At 35.5% G+C, this 27,598-nt stretch overlaps 2 protein-coding genes across 2 annotated transcripts in view; one reads left to right on the top strand and one right to left on the bottom strand.

Moving 5' to 3' along the window:
* Window positions 1-27,598, top strand: part of LOC132549279 (protein MON2 homolog) — a 400,832-nt gene that overhangs the window by 351,969 nt on the left and 21,265 nt on the right. Inside the window, exons 21-27 of the mRNA XM_060213195.1 lie at window positions 4,075-4,250; window positions 5,026-5,188; window positions 7,739-7,999; window positions 8,576-8,774; window positions 9,088-9,689; window positions 11,004-11,147; window positions 11,745-11,873. Of these exons, the coding sequence (XP_060069178.1) occupies window positions 4,075-4,250; window positions 5,026-5,188; window positions 7,739-7,999; window positions 8,576-8,774; window positions 9,088-9,689; window positions 11,004-11,147; window positions 11,745-11,873 (1,674 nt within the window). The remainder of the gene's footprint in view (window positions 1-4,074; window positions 4,251-5,025; window positions 5,189-7,738; window positions 8,000-8,575; window positions 8,775-9,087; window positions 9,690-11,003; window positions 11,148-11,744; window positions 11,874-27,598) is intronic.
* Window positions 19,467-20,216, bottom strand: LOC132549309 (thyrotroph embryonic factor-like). The gene has a single exon (XM_060213233.1). It carries the CDS (start codon window positions 20,214-20,216, stop codon window positions 19,467-19,469), a length of 750 nt encoding a protein of 249 aa, XP_060069216.1.

Below are 27,598 nucleotides of genomic sequence, written 5' to 3'. Positions count from 1 at the left end.
AGTAATATGTCCTACACACAAGTATACTTAAAAAAAAAATCAAGGTATGACTATCTTTATCAAATATCTTCTTTGTTTGGATATCTTCTTACATTCACTGATCAAAGATATTGATTTGTTGAATGATTTCATAAATTTCTGTATGAGAGGAATGTAAACAATAAGAACATTCTGCCACAAAATCCTAAGAAGTACACATACGAAATGGCCGGGCCTCATCGACAACGCCTTGTCATGTTTGTATTAATTACCGCATTCGGATTGGTTCTTGTTGGCATTTCCAGTGAAATTCAAACTGATACAAACACACACAGCCTAACTTTGAATGAAGTAAACCATTCATAAACAGTCAAATCTGACAGGCAAAAGTTACTGACTTACTTAATTTAAGATAATAGTCTTTGGAGTAGAGTTTTTTCCTGCTCCAGGGGGAATAACTCTGATTGTATTAAAATTCCTTCACTGCCATGTGATAAATCTGATGACACAGTATCTACACATGTACAAATAAATGATGTACATTTTATCATGTTTTAAACAATTTAATCTTTTAGAAAAAAATTATGTTTTTGAAGATTTTTTTGTAAGTTTTGAAGTTGTGTCTGCTGTATTAGATAGTGCTTGTCATCACTCCCTCTGGACCTGAGCAGTCTTTTCAGTTATACACATAAACAAAAATAACAGCTCAATATAAGACTATATCTTCTGTAGTTCTTAGTAGTAGTTACCACACATCATACAATATGTTTTAATTGAAATTTGTTATATTGTATGTTTTTGTTGATTTCATGGAACTCCATAATCCACGAATCCATATGTCTGTGACCTTTTAAATTAGCATAAGATTTATTGAGCTCTTTTTATCCACAAGATCAAATGTTCACAAATTTTTTTTCCAAAACCACAAAAATCGAGCCTAACTAAAAATACAGGATTTTACAGGGTTAATCATCATTATCAAAAAGCTTACAAAAAATATAATTTCAAATATATTTAGAGTCATTTTTTTTTTAAATAAATTTCTTTAATAATCATCTTTCTAGGCACAGAAACTTGTTTTCTATGACTTTCTGTTGTGGGTTGGAGTTTTCGCAGCCCCTGAGCAGGAGGATCATGATATTCTTATTAAGGCCTAAGATCGATATTGATTTTTTTTTCCATATTAGATGTGTATTTCCTGCAAAATATATTGCATCCTGGACACATAATACATCTCTGTTTCTGTACAGATATCTGAAGATATATTTATTCATATTTTTCCATAGTTGCATTGCATTCAAATGTGGGTGTATCACATACCAGAAGTAGGTTACTGTAACTTAAACGTGACCTTTCATTTGTTTGAAGTAATTGTTTCTTTCCATACCACACCATGGAAATACGCATTCCTTTTAAGTTTTATATCTCAACAAAATACCTCTCAGCTTCCAGTAAAAAACGTGGATTTCTGTTGTATGTTTTATCAATAATATGGTTAGGACTGTAACTCTATCTCGAGCTAGATGATAATGAACAGTACTCACTTAATAGATATATTTTACCAAGTAAAAGTATTGGGGACCAGGACCACTAATCACCTAGTGTATAGTGTATTATTTGTGTACTTATTAATTACTCCATTCATATTTAAGTTCTCTGAGGACAGTTAGACTTATTAGCGTAATCTAAAATTCATGCAAAAAAAGTTGTCCTTTTGACAGTGACCATCTACAAGTTGGAATATCATGGAGCTATGTTTATGATAAAACATGCAAACACTGAATTGTTGTACTGTAAACCAATTTATTTCGACGTGCAATTAATTTTCACACACATCTTTCGCAGGCGACTGAAATTTTACAAAAATTAATTGCTGTGAAATGGTTTCAATCACAGGTAGAGTAGGCCTATACACTGGAGTCTATGTTTCCAGTCAACTGATGATACAGCTCGAGAAATAGTGATAATCTCATACAGTAATTTCATATATGAAAGATAATTTACACTTGGCAATAACAACACAAGCTTTATCTACCTAATTTAAAATAATGCAAAATGAATATCTTATAAATCAGTAACAAAAGTGCAAGATTTTGGCTTGTCTGGTGTAAAATTTTAGGATCCTTATGTTAGGCTGGACTTGGCATTACTCAGTGAAACTAACACACAAAAGTGTGCTAACTTTGTATAAATGCCAGCTCAATAAGAAAAGACTGGCATACAAAAAAAGGAGTGAGCACAACTCAGTTGTCACAATACATTTACATATATTTGGTAAAACATGTCATGTGAAATTAGCCATTATTAATTCATCTGACACTTGAATTAGACAGACAGAACTGAAAATCAGTTCCGAGTATCCAAATTTATGACTGTAAACCACAAAATTAAATCACCAGGAAGAGTAATTACACATTAAGAACAAAAAACTAAGTTGCTGCGAAAATTAATTGGTTTACAGTATGTGTTGTATTGCAAATTATAGGATGGAAAAATTTAGTGCAATGAATTAACAGTGCAAGAGGCTTATATTTAAATAACAGTAAAATAAGTACATATACAGAATATATCAATACTCAGTAGTCCAGGTTTTATTATCTTATTCAAAACAAAGATATAACCTCAAACATCCAAACCATCATGATCATCTGATTCGTCTTCTCTTAAGAATTAGCTATGGACATAATATAATGGAAACCAATTTATAGAAATAAAATTATGATCAGGGATTGTACTTCATTAAATCCTGTCACCATATGTACATATGTATCATGTTTAACTTAGAGTAGGACGGTTCGTTTCCAAACTTGTTAGAATCTAGACAATACAAAAGGGATTGAGATCTAAAGATATCTTCATAATAGAAAACGGAAAAAATCATAGAAAAGTTGTGTGTTTAGCAAAGTTTTGTAGTTGCAACTGAAATGTTTCTCAAGGAGATAGCAACACTAAGATGTACAGCAACTTTAAAAGCAAATAATTAAATGTTCTCAAAACATAGTATAAAATATAAATTCTTGTCAACCATTGTTCAAATTTCAAATGTAGATGTTTTGTTAATCTGTCTGTAACTATGTACTAAGTACTGCTCTTTAAGCCTGTCTGGTTCATGTCATCTTAAATGTGATGTATATCAACTGATAGCAGACACACTAACAAAACAGATTGACGAAGACTAGGGTCACTTTTAAAATCACCATATCATCAGGATTAGTTTTCTACCCAATCGTTTCCTTGCGAAAATTTTAATTGTTGTCATTTCTAAAACATGACAATGATATATTTTACATGTATTCTCATCGAGGAAGAAGGAGACACTTTCCTCCAAAGAACAGTTGGTCTTATTATCCTTGTCCTTTTTCATCAGTCTTGATACATTTCTTTTTCAGTTTACTGTTTTTGCCCAAATTTAAACAATTTTTTTTGTTTGACAATCAGATTTATAATGATGACAATGATAAGTTGTGTGAGACTCTTGATACCACTGAGTTTGTTTAGAGCAAGGTCACACAAAAGCTTGAACTTGTTCATCAACATTTATCAACATCACCATTTCCTGCAGTTACTATATGAGTTATCTCCCCTGTACCACACAAATAAAAAAATCAGTAGAGGTTTTTTTTTTAAATCAATTTTTTTTTTAGTTTGTTTCTGATATATAATGCTCAGCATTTGATTTGTTCCCTTGGAAGCTTTAAAACAGTTTAATTATAATTCCTCATAAATTATAGTCCATCCATTTAAAATCCACATGTATACATTGTATGGTATGTAAACTGTCATTAATATTTGTATTTTACACAGTTTACTCTCATTGACATGTCAAATAGAAAATGAGTATTTTATTCAGTAATTTTAATTTAGGCTATAGGCCTTCCTCGTACTTACCAGCAAAAATACTAAATAAAAGAAAGTGAAATAAATGGCTTTGTTTACAAGTGAGCAGCCATTTGTGCTTTACCTGACTTGGATTGATGACCGGAAATGATGTTCAAGAAACATTCTTCAAAATAAAATATCTCGTTTAATGGTAGTTATTTGGTAAAAAAGATTGTTTGGTCAAAAGTAGTAATTTCTCTTTTGATTTTGTTACAGAAACTTCAGATGTCCATCCTAGCCCCCCTACAGGAATTGTCAGACATCCTTCAGCCAGACATTAGACAGAGACAGCTAGAGTGTGTCCTACAGATCTTACATAACAATGGGGACACACTTCTGCATGGCTGGCCCCTAATGCTAGGGGTCATAGGTGCTGTTAACAACAACCAAGGGTAAGTCAGGGGTAGTAAGACTGACTGAAAGTAAGTCAGGGGTCATAGAGGCAGTCTCAAATAATCGGGAGTAAATCAGAGGTACCAAGACTCACCAACCAAAGGTAGGTCAGTGATCACAGGGGCCTTTAAAAACAACTAAGTCAGGGGTAGCTAGACTGACTGAAAGTAGGTCAGGGGTTATGTGGACAGTCACAGTAGGTCAAGGGTCAAAGGTTCCATCAAAAACAACTAGGAGCAAGTCGGGTAGTAAAATAGGCCAGAAATAGGTCAGGGGTCAAAGCGGCTATCAAAAACAACCAGGAGCAAGTTGGGGGTAGTAGAAATGGCCAGAAATAGGTCAGAGGTCATAGGGGCTATCAAAAACAGCCAGTGGTAAGTCAGGGTTAGCAGAACTGACCGAAGGTAGATCCATAGTTAGGTCGGTGATGTAACACAAATTTTTAATTATGTTAGTGCCATTTCCATCTTTTCTAGCAGCAAATAATAACCATGAGTTATAATATGTTTAACTTTCATCCTATTAAAATGATACAGCAAGGTGTTGCATTCACCATGGCATTGTTAGCTGTAAGAATAATTCTACTGTACGTTAGATGACCATATTGTCCAGTTTAGATACCAACGTTGTCCATCTGGAAGATGACGTACAAGGAATAACAAATATCCTGTAGTGCCCATACATATTAGTTAGTGTCACGTTACATTACTTTCTTGTTTCAATGAGAATTTCACCCACTTATAGATATGATCACTTTGCCAACTTTGTTTTCAGGGAAAAGCTCATACAGACAGCCTTCCAGAGTCTACAGCTGGTGGTCACTGATTTCCTTCCCATCATTCCTTGTATGTACCTACAAGTGTGTGTGGAGGTGGCAGCCAAATTTGGACTGCAGAACCAAGAATTGAACATCAGTCTAACAGCCATAGGTTTACTGGTAAGTACTGTATAGTTGTTTATTTTCACGCAGCTAATATTTCTGGTTGTCCAAGTTTGGGCTAGTTTACTCTTATAATAATTGTTTTTGTATGTCAATGTATACAGCCACAAAATACATTATGTGAGAGTTTCATTCTGTAGAAATAAGTTTGCTAGGTGTTTGATTTCTCAGTTTCTTTTAACAGCCATGGGTATATATAGTGTAGGTCTAGATTTAGCAAGAAAAAGGTACATGGAATTAGTTCTGATAATGTAGGAAAGGGGCCCAAACTTTGCAAATATGGGACTAAATTTAGAAAGTACAGGGCACAATAAATTGGTGCTGATAATACAGGATAGGGCCTTAGCCAGCAAGTACAGGGCACAATGAATTAGTCCTGATAATATAGGATAGGGCCCTAGCCAGAAAGTTCAGGGCACAATGTATCAGCCCTGATAATATAGGATAGGGCCCTAGCCAGAAAGTTCAGGGCACAATGTATTAGTCATGATAATATAGGATATGGCCTTAGCCAGAAAGTACAGGGCACAATGAATTACCGTAAATATTCGCGTATAGTGCACACTTTTTTAAGCTGAAACTGTCGTGTCAAAAAGGGGGTGCGCACTATACGCAGGAACATGCCATTCCTGGGGTTATCATTCCCGAGTTCTGCATCCGCCATATTGGATTACCTCCCTTCACATAGTTATATGTAAAAGTCGTCGGTCTTATATGATAGTTTGGAGATAAAAACAACAAAAAAATAAAATGTTTTAATCATCTGCCATTCACGCTAGCATTACGGTGAATCTAATTTTTTTTCGTTTGCGGTCGGTCTTACTATTGGTCGGGGCTATAGTAGTGTCTGAATTTCTGCCTCATTTTGATGATGTACCTGTGGAATTCAATGAATCTGGAAGTTTTTAGGCAATTGTCGTTCTGTTCATAAATCGGACAGCCCATCCCACCGATGCCCAAAGTTGGTGACCCCACGACCTCTCTTGATCTGCATGGCCCGCACGCGCAGTTCTGTTGTACTGGCAGCGATGCCGGGATATCGGCGATCGCATACAAAGTTGAACAGCTCTCTCTCTCCATCTCTGGGTGTTTCGCTGTCACACCTATGTCAGCCCTTCTGGTCAGTGGTTGGGAATTTAAATGGTCTTTTCTTTCTTCCGTGCCTTGATATTTCACTCTGGAATGTCGAAGCAGCGACCGGCGGCACGAAACTCCAGTCTCTCGGCGTAGTCAAATGGCGTTCGCAGTTTCCCCATGTTGAAGTCGGTGTAAACAATCTATTATTAAATACCTTCGGATACCGCGGTGGGTACAGATACCATGAAAGATCATGCCTATACTGAACAAACCACCTGCTTTTATGGGGACAAGGTAGGATTGAAAATGTTCAGACAGTTAAAACAACATCATTTTCTGACCAATAGTACATGTTCAGCCCAAGCCGGGTGTCATCAGTCTCCTCATACTCAACGTGGTAACTGTCATTAACCGTTAATTATACAATCAGCCAAGCCGTTCATGCTTGTTAGGTCACCTGGGTAAATTTGTTTACTTAAGGTAATTACATGTGTTAGGGTCACGCTCATTGTGGTTTCCTAATTATCAATGGATCAGACCACATCAAATGTTTCGTCGCAGTGACCAGTCAATTAATTTTTCTGTAGATTTTTTTTTTTTAAAATCTGATCTCCAAAAGTACCTGCGCACTATACGCGAGTGCGCACTATACGCGAATATTAACGGTAGTCCTGATAATATAGGATTGGGCCTTAGCCAGAAAGTTCAGGGCACAATGAATTAGTCCTGATAATATAGGATAGGGCCCTAGCCAGAAAATTCAGGGCACAATGTATTAGTTCTGATAATATAGGATAGGGCCTTAGCCAGAAAGTTCAGGGCACAGTGTATTAGTCCTGATAATACAGGATAGGGCCTTAGCCAGAAAGTACAGGGCACAATGTATTAGTCCTGATAATACAGGATAGGGCCTTAGCCAGCAAGTACAGGGCACAATGTATTAGTCCTGATAATACAGGATAGGGCCTTAGCCAGAAAGTTCAGGGCACAATGTATTAGTCCTGATAATACAGGATAGGGCCTTAGCCAGCAAGTACAGGGCACAATGTATTAGTCCTGATAATACTGTATACTGCAAACAGACATATTTTAATGGTAATTTCAGCAATTTTCATGCTTGACGCATTCTGCTAAATTACGATTGCACTAATGCAGTATTTTAATATAGTTATGCAGTTATTTTAAGCAAATTCATCATGAAATAAATCTACTTAAATTTGGTAATTCACTAAAATTTAAGCACACCAAAATATGATTCAGAAATCATTTCAAGGGTAAAACATTTTTGCTGGTACATGAAAACCATAAATAAGTCTTATTTCACATTGGATTTTGTTTTCCTGGTTTAACTTAGCCATTAAAACAGGATACACAGTATGGAAGCCTAACAGAAACCAGCATATTAATTATACTGGCTGGTTTAAACTGGACATTATTCTTGATTTTAAATGAATGGATATTCTTTTGCAGTGGAATGTTGCTGACTTTTTCTATCAGAACCGCCAGCGTATCCATAGCGACCTTGGTAAGGATATGACAGATGCTGAGAAAAACAAACTGGGCATGCCTGCGTTTGATGCGCTATGGATGTGTCTGTTTATGAAGCTAGGCCAGCTGTGTGTGGATGAGCGCCCTGCTGTGAGGAAAAGTGCTGGACAGACTCTGTTCTCCACAATATCTGCCCATGGAGGTCTGCTTCATAAAGAAACTTGGAAACGAGTTCTGTGGCAGGTACATGATCTAAATTGTTGTCTCAACAAGTCTCTCCATCATACTGGGACAATTTACAAAGAAACAGTGTATGTGACATTAAAATGTGTGACAGAGTCTTGTTTATCTATGGACTATACAGAGCATAATTGAGACAGCTGGGATCAGAATCGAACTACATGCTTTTTAGCTTCACAATATCCAAGACACATCCAGACATCTTGTGATGAAGTTCTATCAAGTTTGTTCACTTAAACAATCTTGACCTACTTTCAAAGTCTTAGATGAGTAACCAGGAAGTCAAGAAGTCTCAAGTTCATTAAACTCTATTGTACAGTTTACTTTTAGCAGAATAATTTCTAGTGTTGCCCAGAAGTACATTTTACTGAAATTACAGACTTATATATATCAAAATCATGTTAAGTTTTTATTGAGATAGAAATTTCTTTGAAACTATGTCACAAACTTTACAAAGCACATGTACAGAGTAATTGTGTTACAGTTTTAGGCTAGTAATACTGTGACATGCTCTGGCATTTTGTTATCATATCTTGTTCCTTTAAAGAGAATATTTACCTCTGTTGTCTTGACCACCAGGTGCTGTTCCCTTTGCTGGAAAAGGTTCAGAAGCTATCTAGTACTGCGTCCAGGGTGAAAGACGAGGCTGCCACAGGCAACATTCTGATCCATCACTCTCGGGATACTGCAGAAAAACAGTGGGCAGAAACCAGGGTCCTCACTCTGGCTGGAGTTGCAAGGACTTTCAACTCCAAACGCAAAACCCTTCAAACTATAGGTCAGTACCACTACTTACAAAGAATCCTTCCATACATTAAGTCAGTTTCACTCCTAACAATGTATCCAGCCATAATATAGGTTAGTACCACTCCAAACACAAAACCCTTCAAACTAGAGGCTAACTGTATGGTTGGCTTATGTCAAGCAAGAATAATTTGTGCCTTGTGTATATCCACTCATGCTGAATTAAAAAAAAAACAGCCTTACAGATTGATGGACATGTAAACATTCTATTCTTTATATTGAGAATGAATTAAGCACAAATTTTAAGAGAAATATTTATTTAAAACTGATGACTTTATTTTATCTAGCTGGGGATTTCCCAAGAGCTTGGTCACTATTACTGGAATATATAGAGTTCTCTGCCCTTTGTCTCAATGCTGAAGTGTCTCTAGCAGCACTGAAAAGTTTCCAGGAAATTCTACAGATAAATCGTGACCTTCGAGACAAAGGGGAGGGATCTGTAGTAGATGGACTTCCAAGCATGGCTCCTCCATTGGAGGAAATTATAAATAGATCTGAACAAACGAAAGGCCAGGAAGGCGAGGGTCAGGTGTCACTAAGTTCAGACATGGACTATGACCCATCGCTATGGGCAACAGCCTGGAAAGTATGGCTAAATATTGGAACAAATGCAACTAAACCACCAGAAACTGCACCGCGATCTGAGAAGGTATATGTGCCATCACAACCATTTCTTACTGCCTTGATTCAGACATTTCCATCCCTCTTCGAACACATCAAAACAAGATTTGTTGGTGCCGATTTACAAAAGCTGTGCACTGTGTTACGGACTGCGCTCACAGTGCCTGTGCACGGTGACGCCTCACCCTTCATCATTCCATCCTACCCTGATGTAACAATCACGCCGCTACAGGAAGCCACTCTACAGTCCATGGAGGCACTCATCCAGGTATAGCAATATCTACGTAAATGTTGGTAGGACTTGGAACTCCACATTGCTATTTTGAATATGATTAAAGAGATTAATATTTATCATATTCAAACGGTAATAAGCCTATACCTTTTGATAATAATAATATCTAATGCTGTCCAGTAGAATTACAAATTAAAACTATTTCTGTATCCTCTAATAAGCTCGTCTATATCTATTACAGTGGAACCCACTTAATGTTATGTCTGTTAATGTCATTTTCCGGTTAATATCACATTTTCTTGAAACACCAATTTTTTCCTACATATTCTTTGTAATCCAACATCTCATAATGTCACTTATTTTCATGTGGGCAATGCTTAATATCACTTCATTTTGACAACTTTTACAATAAACCAGAAGTCAATTACAGTTAACTGAGGACTGAGTCTATGAATGCAGGCTCTAAGGGCCATACGTCACACCTGAACCCATTATGTAAACATCTTCACTGCCCAACTGGCAAATTTTTTCACATATTGCAATTCCCAAACACTAGATTGACCCACTTACCTGTAAGGTCCAACAAAAGACATTTAAAAAATCAATCAACCATGAACTGTAATTTCTGATAAATTGTGTTTGTTTTGTTTCTTTCTACAATGACCTATGAGACTCCAAACTGCGGCATGTCAATGTCGTCATTACAAATGTCACCATCTGAAATCGATGAGAACACTTCCGATACAAAACTTAAGATGCTAATATGATTAATTTGAATTTTCATGAAATGAAGTCTGAGTAAGGCCTAATTGAACTTAGAAAATTATCACACATGCCCTGAAAAGCTTAAGGGAGCAGCTTACGTCTGCTGACATCTTCAGCACTTTTCGTTCAGGGTAAATAACATATCATATGGAACAAAGAATGAAAATCCAATTGGTCATATCAGAACGTCAACATTTTAATCTTTCTTCAAATCATTTATTACTTAAATTGTCACAAGCCTGGAAAGGTGATAGTAAAATGTTCTGTTCAGTAGCTATTTCAGTGTCCTGTAATAAGCTGACTCCCTTTCATAGTGTCAGTTGTAATCTGTTGGTCCATTGGACTTATGGCAGTGAAGATAGTGTGATCATATCATACTGTTTAAAACTAATAACAAAATCTGTTTAAATGAATCACAGATATATGACTTGATTCAAATTACCAGAGACTGTGATAATATACTGTATTCGGGATGAAGCGTAATTACATTGCCATATATCAGGACATTGAGGAGACCTTTTGAAAGTGAGTACTTTGTTAAACATTGTCATAACTCATGTCAATCATATCCTTGTTGAATTGCAGGCAATACACAATGGTCCAGAATCTATGCAAACTATGTACCCTGATATCTTCCACCAACTCTTGACCTTTATAGAGTACGGGGTCAAAGTACCCAAATATGGTCAACTGGACGCAAAAGCCTTTGGATCAGTGAAAGGGCCACAGGTAGGATTTATTTAAATGTATTCTTCTATACAAATATTCTATAATGAATTATACTATTGGAGGTCTGTTGAAGATGAGATTGTGGTATTCTAGAGATCAGTAACTTACTATGGATGTGTGAAAACCATAGATATCAGTTATACTGCTTACCATCCTCTGTGAATGAACTTTCCAAAAGCAACAGTTTGACTATATATATAAGTTTTACTAATACAAAACTTTAAATAACATTTGCAGAAAATATTTTAATAGTTTTAAGTATTTCAAATGCATGTGTAATAAAAGGTGGACAAGTTGACAACAAAGTGATAGGAACATTGGACAGCTGATCTTCAACATTCGATTGCTAGAGTTTGTAATTATGAAATTTGATTTCCTTTTTCTTTCTTTTGCTATATAGCACCGATGTAACTGGATGCCGTCATTATTTATCAGTATTTTCCATACACCATCATATCTATGTTCAGGGCTACCAATGTTCCACAAAAGGACTTAAACCTTTCCCATTATCAGTTCACTTTTACGTACTTACATTTGTTAACTTTGACATCGTGACCTATGCTTCTATACAAGGTCATCTGTGTTTTGTGTTGATAGGTTGACTGGGTGACCATGAACTTTGTGCCATTTGCGGAGAAGTCTGTAGAACTGGCGGTAGATCTTTATCGGTCGACAGCCAAACATCCAGCTGTAGTAGATTCACAGATATTACAACACATCATTAAGGTCAGTACTTCACTTTGTCTCAAGAACTAGTGAAGAGACAAGTTCAGTATATATGTATCCCAGCTTTGCTTGCCTCATTTTGAGTAACACCAGCTTTTCAAAATGGCCATCAGCAGCCATTTTGAATTTTTACGTTAAAAATATTTTGATGTTAATTCTGAAAACTTTTCAAAGGGATATCATTGGAACTGGAGGAACACATTCATTATAATTTGTTCTTCATGTGCATGCTACCTTTTCAGTGTCTGGATTGTGTCTTCATATGGCCTCCTGGGAATAGCCAGTTTGAGATTGATTAGATGCTTGAGCAGCAATTTTGAATTTTGATAACATGCAGGCATTTCTATTCTAGTCATTACACTTGACATTTTCACTTTAAAAGGACAAATTAAAAACACAGTAATAGGGAGGTTTGATCATGGTACTGCCTTCACCATGATGAGGGAAGAAATAAAAGTCATTTATGGAGGGTGCCAAGAGCCATCTGAGATCTCATGTTTAATGTTCAGTGCAGATAAAATCATATAAACGTTATTTATTTTACAACAAATGCAAAACAAGTTATTTCATCTTATACTAATCACTCTTGTTGGCCCGGATGTAAGCATGCGCGGGGTCTTTTTGTGGGAGGAAACCTGAGTACCCAGGGAAAACCCACATGGTCAGACGGGTGATACTTACCTTTTCATGTCCGTTCTAGGAGATGAACCCCGGATGGCTAGGTGACTGCTCCACTCAACCACCCTAAATTCATAACTTTCAATAAGTTTTTGCTTCTTCTGAAGACTGTTTGTCCTAGTATTCTTTCATGTTCACTTTTATCATATACCGGTAACAGTTAACAGAAGGCAGCTCTTACGAAGTGGTAACCGTTATGTTGACCAAAGTTCATTGATATAACAGACAGCGGGGGACAATGTATCAAGATCGTCAGTGAAACATTTCATAAAGTAAAACAATGATAGAGGTTTCCCACTGCGAGAAACTTATGACAGGTGACTTGTAGTCTTGGTTGGTTGACATTTTTGTCTCCGTGACTCCTCTCGTATCCAGGTATCATTTCACCGACGGATGTCAATGTTCTCGCGATGTGAGGGGTCAACCTGCATCTCCCTCAGAGGGATGGAACAGTCTGTGGCAGTGATCATTTGATTATACTTGTTTTAGAAAAAATCTCCAAGGTCTCATAAAAGGAAGAGTTGGGGGCCTATCTATTTTTGGTTTGTGTTAGTGTTGAAGTCCGTCTAATGTCTTCAGAATAATTTTATTGTTTGACACTACCCCTAGACCCCTGGACCGGCATTATCATGCCTGCTCTTTTTACAAAAAGTCACAGGAGGATCTTTAGTATGCAAGAGTGGACAATTCTCACATGACCACCGTTTAAAGTCCCATCCACCAGACTATAGTTAGTGGTTAGTGGTTAGTTTGGTGCAGGTGAATTTGTGATTACCACTCGTTTTTTTGTTTTCCTATCTGGAAATCTTTCCGATCTTATTGACTAAGCTACAAATGCCTATTGCTCTCTATGATTCCACTCCATTCCTTCTTCATACATTTGATTGCAATACTGACTTTTTACAATTATATATGTGATTTATGTGAATGTGCTGAATCAGAAGGGTCATGATAGGTTTCTGAAGATATGTTTTACATTGAAGTAGAAAGTGTTATGATAGGCTGAGATTATCAAAGATAGATTTAAGATTTTGGACAGAGATTCTTATTGCATGCATGGGTAGGATAGGTCTTGTATTTTATTTATTTATTTGGTTTGGTATGTTTGTGCCTTATGTTCTTTTGTATGTATGGTTGTGTGTTGTGTTTAATTGTGTGAGATTTTAAATTTTCAGTTTTAGACCCTATAGCCAGTGTTGACCCTCTTTTGCCAAGTCAGTTCAGGGATATTTGGTATAACATATGTTGGTGAACATTAACATCTACAACATTAGTATGTTAAGGCTCCTTTAGACCATAGAACTGTCCTTTAAAGCTATTCAATATCCAGACATCAGTGCAGATGATTCCATGTTGTGTGGGGATGCAGATCACTTAGTCATATTGCCAGAACACTGACATTTGTTGGTGAGACCATGCCCAGGAAGAGTCATGGAGATTGCAAAAATGTAATCAACCCACAGAAATGAATTGTCAACCTAATTTAAATTATTACAAAATTTTATCATCTTTTTCGCCTCGTCAGCATATCGCTTTTTGTTTCAGCACTTGATTATTTCTTGACTAACAAATGGAAAAGTTGTTACCACCAGAATGTTTAGTTCACAGCTTCTGACAGCTCTCAGAAACTCGACCCGCCTACATTTCCTCACATAGGCAAAGTTAAGGATCCTCAGACACATTACGTTGATAAAATTGTTTTTGTTTTAAAATTTGATTTTTTTATACATTTATCAAAACTTTTTGATGGCACATATTATGGTATGTTGCTGTTCATCCGGCATATCAACTTTTATTAGTCCACCCTCATCCATCCATTAATCATCGGCCCATCCGTCGTCCACCATAAACAATTTTTTTAACGCTATTTCTTGTACTGAACAGATCTCACTCAAAGTTCATGTATGTATGTTAGATGGATTTAAAACCACAACATATTTTATTGCCTTTTTATGAACAGTATTTTGATTCAACAATATCATAAACTTTTTAAATTTTCCATTCTTTTAAAACGTGGTATGTTTTAATTTGTCATCACAACATATCTCACTTATTTCTCTCTTGCCATTTTGACTCGATACATATATTAGAATATCCATTTGTATTCATTTAAACATAATATTTAGGTCGCAAACACTGATGGATTTTTTTTGCTTTTGGATAATAGTATTTCATGATCTTAATTCAAAAGAACATATAATACACAAGTATTATTCCAATAATATAACATTTGCAGTCATATTAATGTGCTACTAGGTAGTAAAAATATCATCCCCGCCAAATAAGGGCCTTTACAGTGTTTTTCTGTGGTATGGGATTGGCATATATTGTTCTGCTGCATGGCACTATTCTTCAATTATGTTGAAATAGAATGTGATGGCATGAACATAGACCTATAGCTTACCAAACAACCTGAAATTTTATCAAACAACATTGGAATTAAGGCTTCAAATTATTGGTGTTTTATGTTACACGTACATATATATCTGTATACTAAATTATTTTATATATCTGCCTTGCTATAAATCTTATTTATAACACACTAATGGTTTCAGGCATGTGTAAGTATTAAAATTGTACAGGGAATGTTCCAGTGTAATCGAAAACATATTAAAGATGTATAGGTGTGGCTATATGTAGACAAAAATGTCTATACTTGTAAGAAAAGTGATGATGTGACATCTTAATTGTCGGAGAACCAAGACTTACTGGTGTAGAGTTCTCACTTTCAGCGGCTACTAAGGAGACAGTGTGTCTATATGGGACAAGGATTTGTTTTTTAGTAACACTTTAGATTATCAGAGTGGTATTGTAAACACACTAATATTTTGAAAGATTGATCAAACCCTCTGGCTGTTTGGATTGATTTACTTCTTAACAACAGATAAAGAATTTTGTCATAAATTAAACTCTAGCTAATTTGAATTGTTCCCTAAAATGTGAAGTGACACTCAAATCCCTGGGGGTCTGGGTGGGTATTGGTGGAGCAATTGTCAGCTTGGTGGGGTTGGCAGCTGCTTGACTCCCTTGGGGGCACTGGTTACCATGACAACACACCAGTGAAAGGGAGTGTCACATACTCAAATTCAAAGTGTCACAGGGCACAGGTAAACCTGGTCAAACTAGGGTGCATATATCTATTAATAGATTTGCCCAGGGGTACAGTCAGGAAAGACTTTCAGCTATCCTATACATAACTATGTATTAGCTGAGACTGTTAATGATATGTCTTAGGGCACTCAGAGCAAAGATCTTTTGGTAATTGATTAATAAATTTGAGGGTGAAGTGTTGACATGTACTTTATTACTGGAACAAAATTAAAAACTTTGTTACCATCACAAATTTCAATTGAAACTTTATTGATTTTACAACAATTGCAAAACAAGTTTTTCCAACTTTATTAATTACTCTTGTTGGCCAAAATCGAAGCAGGTAAGGGGTCTTTCTGTGGGAGGAATGAAACCAGTGTACCCGGGGAAAACACATGTGGTTGGGCAGGTCACCTCATACTTTTTCATGTCTGTTCTGGTTCCCATATATCAAGATGAAACCACTGAACACCACACCACCAACAAATATATTTGTCTGCATCAGGTAAAATAATTCGGTATTTCAGGAAAAGATTTTGCAACTCTTTTTTAAATTTACTCTATTTTTGTGAGTTTTTTCCAATAATAGTTCTGCATTTCAGTATAGCTACAAATTTACATCGTATCTCCATATGGTTATGTTTTTTTCTGTGAATAAACCTCCATTGCCACAGACTGACATTAGCTTTGCCTCAAGTGAAATTTGTTTCAAAACAATTCCCTTGACTTAGATAAGTCAATATCTTATCACATACATAGAGGGAACCAAGTCTATTGGCACCACAATATTATCAATTTTAGTTTCTAGTCAAGGTCAGACTTTTTATGATTTCTAGGTAAAAATTTCAATGTTACAAGTTAACTGGAAGACATATTAATGTGCATCACCATCAACAGTCACTAATTAATATGCATGACAGATATAACTCAGTCGATTACCAGAATTTAAATTCCAGGTCAGAAACCTTTATGTTTTGTGACAAATGAAATTTCTTGTAATAGCAAGCTAGTGCATTCCTGATGTAACAGAGGATGGCCTTGAAATGAAAACAGGAACAATATAATATACTGTAGGTAACATTTATTTGTACAAATTTGGATTCCACTATCAACCATTCACACCCATATCAATCAAAGACAACAGGCTTATAAAAATTCATTTTTGTACATTGATTTCATTTATACACCTCTGATGTCACACCAAATCACCATTTACTCATACTCCTCTCTCTGTTACTTTCCTTAATCTCTTCAGAGTGTTCTATTAAATACAATTTTAATTCTACTAGATAATACCCAGTGAAAAGATTTGCCATCTTGAAACTAAAATGTCAGGTGAATTTTAACATGTACTCTCTAAACATAAGCAGCATGGAAATGTAACATACTCTCTAAAACAAATGTAGTATGGAAATGTAACCCTTTAAATCAACAATATATTTTTCGGTAAACAACACATGAATAATTAACAAGGACCCTGAGAATTATAATCAAGATCAATTTCAAAAAACAACCTTTAAATGTGCTTAAAACATCTACATGTATGTGAAATATGTGCTTGATCACCGGGTATGATACAAACATTTGTACACATGAGGTCAATATTGATAAAATTGCTGATATAAAAGTGATATAACCATGACCGTGTTTTTGAGAATAGCACCATTCTTCTAAGACCTGAGCCACATGTACAATTGACAAACACGTAATTAACAACTCCCTCGTGTATAAGGTGAGGCAACAGCAATAGAAACATACAAATGTAAAATACCTGAGTTCAAAGGTCACTTGTGTGAGACCTTTCATTAATAACATTGACTCTACTTTGTAAGCTAATTATATGAATTGTAGAGGAGTTTATCATTAAAACTTTAGGGGATTACTTTGAGATCCAAAATGAAAATTCTGAGGTTCACTCAGAACCATCACCAACATACTAATGTAAGATTTGTTGGATAATTTTTTGTCTTTGAAACTTTTTGAGTATTTTATTCTGTTCCAATATACACTTATTTATCCCAATGTAATAAGCCCAAGTGGGAAGGGGAGGGGTTGTCAACTCATCACTTCCTACACAGTCGTGAGGTGGGCTTATTAAAGGACAATAATACTGTTTTATGTGATTTTCATCAAAAATTATATTAATTACAATTACAAGACATGGTCTTATTTCCTTATTGCTACATTAAGAAGTTAACACTCTAATTATAATTATAAGACATGGGCTTATTTCCTTATTGCTACAGGAAGAAGTAGTTCACATTATTCTGGCTACTAGGCCCACAAAGTAACTTATATAAGTTTATACTAGTGTTTGTTAATTATCATTGTAAGCACATATGTCACTCATCAATACAATATCGTACAGTTTATTGACAGTAAAATCTCTCAACATGGTCAGTATATAGTCAGATAACGCTGAATTGTCAAACGCATTATCTTCTCTTACCAAAACAGTTCATATTTGTAAGTCTGAATGAAGCATGTAAGACAAAATATCAACTCTCAAGCTGACGAAATCAACGTTCTGTAGTTTGTTTACTATTCAAGTGGTTTTAAATTTTCACTGTTTTAAAAGATGAAATAAAATTAAACTGAAAATAAAGTAATAAAAACAGGCCAAGAAAAAATACATTTGTACAACCAGAATAGAAAATCTCTACAGCCATACTTCACAGAGTCTGGTAATGCTGGTGGATTGCATCCTTTGTAAGTCAAACTGAATCACAGAAACAAATGTCTCAACACACATCAGCAGTATAAAGGTTGTAAACAAAAAACACAGGTAACAACAATATTATTCATGATATGGATTACACAAAACTCTTATCAAGTATATACTTAACTGTAAATTTACTGTGATTTTTTCAGTCAAAATCAAATTTATTGTTTGAAATTAGTATTCTTAGAAATAAATTTCATAGTTGTCACAAAAAGTTAAAAGTAATTTCATTATTTAGCCTAGAAATACACATTTAAATGTTTTGGTGTGTTATATTCTATTATGTGTAAATTAAATACCTATAAAACCGAGCTGTTCAATTCCTGATAATGAAATAACAAGGAATAATTATTTGCCCATTTTAGGCATCATTATGTCCCTTTAATCACCATGGAAGCGGTGATGTCATGTTATTGTGCATACCACATGACCTATTACTTTTTGTAATATACAATAAGAACTATTGAAATCTTAATCTCTTTTGTATACAAAATTTTCAAATCTGACATTGGAATTATTGAAATTTTACACTGTGAAACAAATAACTAATATGGACAGGATTTCCTGGACATCAAACATTTTGTTTAGAATCTCTGGTGTTCTCTTTGTCTACTGTTTCCAACATATACTGCCAGTTTGAAGTAAGTCCTGTGATCAGGATGACAGTAAAAGAAATGATGAATATTTCTATCATTCACAATATTTGAGTCACATCTTTCACAAGGTCATATGTTAATCATTTATCAACTTGTTTTATACAGCTCTTAGATTTTTAAGAAACAGGAAGCAAAACAGCCATTGCTTTGTACTTGATTTACCGTATGTATAAATGAGAGGTTATTCTTTAAGGTATCATGGGCAAGGGTTTTTCCATAATTTTTGTTGGATTCTATTAAAAATTCAACATAGCTGTATAAAACACTGTATGGCTTTGGAAAAAACAGCTCTTGAATATATTCCAATATATAACAGTTGAATGATGGTATTGACATATAAATATAGTCACTTTGAAAATGAAAATCAAAACAATATGACAGTATCCTTGAACACAATTGAGCATTGGACGTGCTTCAGTTTTACTGCACAATTTATATACACACTAGTTACGGGTTATACAGCATACATCGTAACTTTTCTATCTCACTCTTGAGCAAAGAGACCTCTGTCCGTAACTGTAGGTTTTCCTGTTCAAGGAACACAACCCTAAGAGCAATTTGTTCTTCCTTCATACGCCTTGCTTCGCGCGATCGTTTGGCGGAATCATTGTTCTTTTTTCGTTTATCCCAATATAATTCATCCTTTTGACTATCCGGTACAGAAAGAGGTCGTTTCTTGGGTGGCATTTTAAAGTTAGGTTCCCCATCACCATTTCCAAGGTCTAAGTGCCCCCCAGAGGTATTACTTCCTGTGGAGGAAGGGGAATTTAAATCAGAATTGTCTGCGTCTTCATCCACCTCATGTTTCACCATGGAGTTTGGAAGAGGTGGACTTGTTGGTACATTTGAGGTCAAGTGAGACATAGCCATATTACCAATGGACTTCATTGTGGCGTGCATGTCACCAGTGTTCGTTGTAGTAGGGGTGTGATGTAATGTGTGGCTCTGAGGAATCGGGGACAAAAGGTCCTGACTATTGCTGGATGACACAAGAGAATAATCCAAACCAGCAGAAGAAGGCCCAGCACCTTGCATAAGTCCAGCCAGGTCTGTATGGCTCATGGTGTGAGATGGGGCAGGATACCCCATCCCGTAGTATGATGTAGGGACACTTCCATTTCCTGCTCTCACATTGGTGCTGTAGGGTTTGAAGAAACGGTCGTCACGGTGCATCATAGCAGAGTACGGATCCTGCATGGTGCTTTGTAGATGTGACGAGACTTGGTACACTGTTTATAATTTGTCAGCTGGGAGGTCACTCTGGCGTTGATCACTAGTCACTTCTCATCATTCTGAAAGACATCAATTATTAATTGTTTAAAGGTTGAAGGGTTATGTTACATGTGCATAATATGTAGAATATCTTACATGAATTTCCATTTCATTTTCATTGACCTTGACATTTGTATGGAGTATCAAGTGACAAAAATCTCAGATGTTATAAATATATGGGTAGTAAGTAAAATTCCCTAAAACAGTATGTTTTCACATTGGAGAACTCCAGGATATAGTAATATAATACTGTGTTCATTTTCTTGTGTTAGAGGTTGAGATGATATCATTGGTTGTATGGATGAAGACAGATAAGATTTTCATCATTTCCAAAATTTACTTGAATTTTGAAATGATTTTAGGACATTTTCCTTCATTATTGTGTTTACATAGTGGGCTGTGATATATTCAATCCATATGGAAAGGGTAGGTGTGTTTATCCACAATCACTTACATTACAGAACAGGTCTATATACCCACAATCACTTACATTACAGAACAGGTCTATATACCCACAATCACTTACATTACAGAACAGGTCTATATACCCTATATACCCACACTTACATTACAGAACAGGTTATATACATCACTTACATTACAGAACAGGTCTATATACCCACAATCACTTACATTACAGAACAGTTCTATATACCCACAATCACTTACATTACAGAACAGGTCTATATACCCACAATCACTTACATTACAGAACAGGTCTATATACCCACAATCACTTACATTACAGAACAGGTCTATATACCCACAATCACTTACATTACAGAACAGTTCTATATACCCACAATCACTTACATTACAGAACAGGTCTATATACCCACAATCACTTACATTACAGAACAGGTCTATATACCCACAATCACTTACATTACAGAACAGGTCTATATACCCACAATCACTTACATTACAGAACAGGTCTATATACCCACAATCACTTACGTTATAGAATGGGTCTGTATACCCACAATCACTTACATTACAGAACAGGTCTACATACCCACAATCACTTACATTACAGAACAGGTCTATATACCCACAATCACTTACATTATAGAATGGGTCTGTATACCCACAATCACTTACATTACAGAAGGTAACTCACAATGACTATCCACAGTTAACGGATCACAGTTAATCATTCTTGGAATGCAGAACTGTATAGTTTATATTACAGTACTGTTCATCACTTGACACCACTGACATCTCACTCATTACAATGTGTAAGTAAGTGAACCTTGTACAGATAGTTACACTTATGTGAATACTTCTCCATGGTGACTGTAAAAGGTTGATAAATGATAAGTTTACAACCAGAAAGATATTAACATATAAATTCCTAATCAGAAGTATCTTGGCTATTAAAATGTAAATTTATCCATTCATTACACAAAATTTTAAAAAATGTGATATTAATTAATGTTAGTAATAAAATTTGTTGAGATGAACATCTATTATTTTAAAATATTGTATTTGTTCTAATAATTGCCTGTATGCTTATAATCACACATGACCTTCTTTGAAAGCTAAGAAAGTTGGAAAATAGGTGTTTTAGACATTTTTATTTAGCATTTATGCACTTTTAGATCAAGTTGTTTCTTAAATAAAAGTGGTAACCATTATAAAATATTGGGTAATATTGAATATATATTTGACAGAAATCCAATTAAAGATTAGAAACCTTGACCATCATGCAGTTCCCTGATAAAACTGTCAGACCTACTTATAACCTCATAGAGCTTGAAATAACTCTGGTTTGGAACTTTCTTTAAGATGCCCATGATGCACCTCCTATTGACCAGTGTCCTTTGGTTGGGTCATCTTGACCATATGTAATAGTGCCCTGAGTTAATAAACTGGGTGTTCCAAGAGTAATAAACAGGCAATATGAATCAATAATTCCAATAAGCTGGATCTTAACACAACCAAGGAGACAAGCAATATTGAATCACTACATATGTATTCCCCCTGTATGGCCCCAGAATTGACCACTGTGTTGTAGGTCACACTGACCAGTAAACATTCTGAGCCAGCTGTAGCCTTAAAATGATAAAATTCCATGCAATTTTGTCCAAATATTCAGCATTACCTTCCAAGGATGGCCAGACCTGTTACACTGACCACTTCACAAAATTTTGGTGTAGTGAATCCAATCTAGCACTATGTCCATAGGAGAAATGTAGTACTTCCTGAAAATGTCACTGACCATCCAGTTGTCCACCCCACTTACTAGTCCAGTGAATGACCCTGTTACCAGTGGTCAATCAACATTACACAAAGTTTGCACAGCTATCAACTGACCAATTAATATAGAGTATTTTCCAAGTGTGACCTCTAACCCCTAGGCTGTTTATTTATAGCCAAGTCATGTGATCCTTTAGCCCAACCAGCAATGTTGAATAATTCAAGATAACAAAGAGAGCACAATGTTAGCTAATGGCCACTCCAGTCTGTCCAGTATAGACTGACCATGTGCTCTCACACTACACTGACCACTGACAATAGGGATTACCTGTAAGCATTGAAAAGTGCTCTCTCTGAACTGATCAATAGTTATTATTTAGCAAGTGTGTTCCTGTGTGTTGTTTCAGGTAGAACTTAGTTGTACTGGCAACAAGACTAAAATACTGGCCTCTGTAGAGACTTGTTTACCAACAAATTAAAACATTAAAGCTCAGATAGTGGTTCTAAAGATCTTATCAACAATGGATCCATTCCACCAGCTTTTTGGATCAAGAATAAATTTGATATGTTATTTACAGAAATCCTCCCAATTTTATTGATTTTATTTGATAAATAATATTAATTAAGTAGCCCTTAATTCTGATGGTAGTCATTAAAATGTTGTTAAAATGACTGAGGTGATAATTAATGTTCAAATTATAAAACTTATTTTTACCTGTTGTTAGAGAAAATTAAAATGAGATCCTTCTTGTTAAAATAGAGCGTTTTACTGCTATATAATTAAGAGAAGAAAATTTCTATAGGTTTGAAAAAAACAAGAGTGTTTGGCAGTTTTCATTAGTGGGAAGATATTGCTTGTAATTTTCATGCATCAGTTAATATATATATGTATAATACTGTGTGTATATATATATAATTGCATTGATTTTAGGGATAAATTTATACATAATTACCAGGTATTTCTGTGAACAGAGGCAGAAACATATTACCCTAAATATGCTGAGTGTAGGATTTAGAACAGATAGCTTCAGGGAGTCATTATTTTTATTTAGGTTTTAAAACCAAATATGCTTGTTTTTGTACATTTTAGTGGCAGGTTTTCAAGTACCTTCACATACTTGTTTTGTGATTGACACTCTTTAAGGATCTTAAGTAGGATCTGAAATATTCTTCCAGGAACTTAAAGCTGTCATAGAAAGGATATAAATCATGGGTCAATGTCAGGAAGCTGTGGAGCAAGGCCAGTGGGACTCTGGTCACTTCCAGTGGTCAATCATTGTCGCCATGGCATCATACAAATTAGCCAGCACTGGACTGTCATGTCAGCTGACATAACCATTCATCAATATATGCATAAGTGGAAATAGCCCTGGGTGGTCACTGGTGGTGGTCAACATACAGTACTGATGGTCGGTATTGATGGTCACTTCCTAGTGCTCAGAGAGTCCAACTGCATCCTGACAAATTATTTTCTTACAAATAAATTACTCTAAACAGGGATGTATAATACAGTATTATATGTCCCTGCTGTAAATAATTTGTGAAAAACAGATTTCTTTTTTTTCTGCAAACTACATTCAAATTGCACATTGATCTGTGTTGATAATTACAGTGCTGTACTTGGTATAAGATTTTCAATCTGTAGCTAAACTGATGTTTAGTATATCATTAATTCCATTTCTAACAGAAAATAAGTTTTGTATCCCTGATCTTGGGCCATCTGCCTATACCATGCAATATCTGTGTAGTTAATATATCTCTGTTGTCACTGCCTAGGAGCTGATTTGTATGTCTGCATTGTTAAGGAGTAAACAAATTCTCTGTTATTGATTGATTAGTTAAATCATTTTCCTTTCCTTATTGGCTTATTGGTAATCATGTTTCTAACCACCTATCTCAACACGAAGTCAGAATCTCTTGTATTTATTTATCTTCAATACTCAGTATGCCTCACCAGCTATGTAAATGCTTGTGTATGGTGTATAACCTCCCAGGGAGTGAATGCCCCAGTCCTTTTGTTTGTATCCCTCTGCAATCTTACTCTCAGTGATGCAACCCCAATAGCACCAGTCAATTGATCAGTGTTATGGCTATCTCTATAACACATTCTGTTCAGAATGTTTGGACAGAGGTCATTTAACTGGACATTAAATCAACAGATGACTGAAGGTTACACCATTGTGACCTTAGTCAAGGTCAGATGATGCAGATCTTGGTTGAACTGACCTTAGATGACTTGTCCCCAATAAAAATCTCCAATGGTATTATAACCTTGTCTTCCATCAAGAAAAGCTCCTCTTCAGTCTAACTGGGTTTGTCATCATTTTAATGTGGTACCTATGCAACAAAATATTCCAGCCACGAAAAAGTCAAAGGTTTTGATCTAACATATATAGGGTCCGTAAGTTTGGAACATTAAATCCATTTTCTACTGATCTCTGTATTCTCTCACTGAGATAATCCTTATTTCTTAACACTGTTATAAAAAAAGAGAAATGAAAGTATGTGAATTGTTGAGATATTTTCTCAATTTGAGATGTTCCAGCATGGACTTTCTAAGTCTGTACATAGTTCCAATCAGGTTATGGCCAGCTTCTTAAAAATAAAGCATCTTTTTGCACAAATTTTGAGATATCTTTGAGATAGGTCACTTTTCGTAGCGTTTATCGTTGTGTTTGTTAGTTACAGACAAGTCCCCATTAAAGTCTGAATTAGCAGTTATTGTCATCATGTTCTAGATTTTTTATTTAGAGATTGCCAGCTAAAATGTCTGAAGACTGATATCATCACTACCATATCATAAAATCTGACTAAAAAAGATGAATGTGATCTGTGAAATGAATTCTTTGAGTCAGCAAGATTTGAAAAGTCTGAAGCAGTTAAAATGGGTTCTGAATTAAAATCATGGAGACTTGAGATTTGTCAAATCATTTTTAAAAAAAATCATAGAAATTTCACTAAATAATCCTGAAAATAGATTTCTGCTTTTTTTGTTGTTTTTTTCTCTGTCATCATATAAAAATTTAGGAAACTAATGCAGGTCGAAGACCTATAATAATTCAGATAAAGAGTGTTTGGTGCAAGATCAGGTTGATTTGGGGTATATAGTTAACATTGTAATAAGAATGATTCATATCTTTTCATTTTATGGCAAAATTGTCTAAATATCACTGCAAATTGGAAAAGGTTGAAAAGTTAAATTCTGTTGTTAAATGAGTCAGCTGGTTTTGCTATTAAACACATGTACACCTGTTATTTCTAAACCCATGTTATCACAAAAGCAAAGGTAATTTTATTTGTATCAGTTACTGTGAAAAAATCAGGTATTCAAAATTAGAAAAAAAATGAGGAAACAAATTTGAAAATAAATTTGAATTAAATATGCATGATATCTTATATATCATATGTAATGTTATTACTTTATATAAAATAGACATGGAGAGGTATATTAAATTTATATGGTGAGGTATATACATGTATATAGTACACCAGATGTGTAGATATATACAGCCTTGGGAACATCATTAATCTTGTACCTTTAATCATGTGAATGGAATTTTTTTGTCATGCTAGAAAACAAATATTGAAATGCCAAAATGAAAGCTTGTCCAGTGTTCATAACAAATTGTCTGTAAGTGTTTTTCTGGGACAGGTTGAATCACCTTCCTTTCCTGGTCAAAATCTTGTCCACACTCGCAAAATGACATAACTCTTACGTATTAATCGCCTTCCTTATACAGGTGTTTTCGAGGGGAAATAATCTCACACACAGGTAACAGTTAACAGGTAAGGGATTAAGGTGTGTTTACGAAATTGTCAAAGGGAAGGGATTAGGGTATAGTAAAGCCATCGGCTTGATTATTAGGAGTAGTGCTGCCCAGGTGGACAATTATACTCATTGATATACGTAGGACAGGTCCACAGGTAGCACTATTACAGGCAAACTAGATAGTAAGGCTATATATAGATAACACCATACAAACTCACATAACTGACTTTACAAAAACAAAAACATGACTATCTACAACTTAATAACTCTCCACAAAAACCTGACAGTTTGTCAGGTAATAAACATGACAAAAGTGAAGGAGAAATAGGTGTAAATTTCTTGTTCCAATTTCAAATTGTTAAGAGGCGACAACAAAGTATTTGGTTGATGTCACATATGGTTAATTGACACTCAATTTTGTCATCGTTGAATATGATTGTTATGTCAAACCTTTACGACATCACAGCTTGATACAATTTTGGTGTTAAAGGCTTTATGTCTGATATATTTCAGCCTTCTGACAGAAACAAGGAGAATGGGTAAAGCAATGAGGACAGTAGGTAATGGAAGAAGGAGGATAGGATAGAGATGGTGTTGACTGTTCTGGTGTTGTAGATAGTGGGACAAGGGATTGAGATGGTGTTGACTGTTCTGGTGTTGTATAGAGTGGGACAAGGGATTGAGATGGTGTTGACTGTTCTGGTGTTGTAGATAGTGGGACAAGGGATTGAGATGGTGTTGACTGTTCTGGTGTTGTATAGAGTGGGACAAGGGATAGAGATGGTGTTGACTGGTCTGGTGTTGTAGATAGTGGGACAAGGGATTGAGATGGTGTTGACTGTTCTGGTGTTGTAGATAGTGGGACAAGGGATTGAGATGGTGTTGACTGTTCTGGTGTTGTAGATAGTGGGACAAGGGATTGAGATGGTGTTGACTGTTCTGGTGTTGTAGATAGTGGGACAAGGGATTGAGATGGTGTTGACTGTTCTGGTGTTGTAGATAGTGGGACAAGGGATTGAGATGGTGTTGACTGTTCTGGTGTTGTATATAGTGGGACAAGGGATTGAGATGGTGTTGACTGTTCTGGTGTTGTAGATAGTGGGACAAGGGATTGAGATGGTGTTGACTGTTCTGGTGTTGTATATAGTGGGACAAGGGATTGAGATGGTGTTGACTGTTCTGGTGTTGTATAGAGTGGGACAAGGGATTGAGATGGTGTTGACTGTTCTGGTGTTGTAGATAGTGGGACAAGGGATTGAGATGGTGTTGACTGTTCTGGTGTTGTATAGAGTGGGACAAGGGATTGAGATGGTGTTGACTGTTCTGGTGTTGTATATAG

This window comes from Ylistrum balloti, unplaced genomic scaffold, assembly GCF_031769215.1.
Source record: "Ylistrum balloti isolate Yb309-2 unplaced genomic scaffold, AGI_CSIRO_Ybal_v1 Utg370052, whole genome shotgun sequence".
NCBI lineage: Eukaryota > Metazoa > Mollusca > Bivalvia > Pectinida > Pectinidae > Ylistrum > Ylistrum balloti.
Note: the sequence above shows the minus strand (reverse complement) of the source record. Positions and strands in the feature narration are given on the sequence as shown.

Bases quoted from the DNA above. Each gene is read 5' to 3' on its own strand.
- LOC132549309 (XM_060213233.1), bottom strand. From the start codon at position 20,216: ATGCAGGATCCGTACTCTGCTATGATGCACCGTGACGACCGTTTCTTC.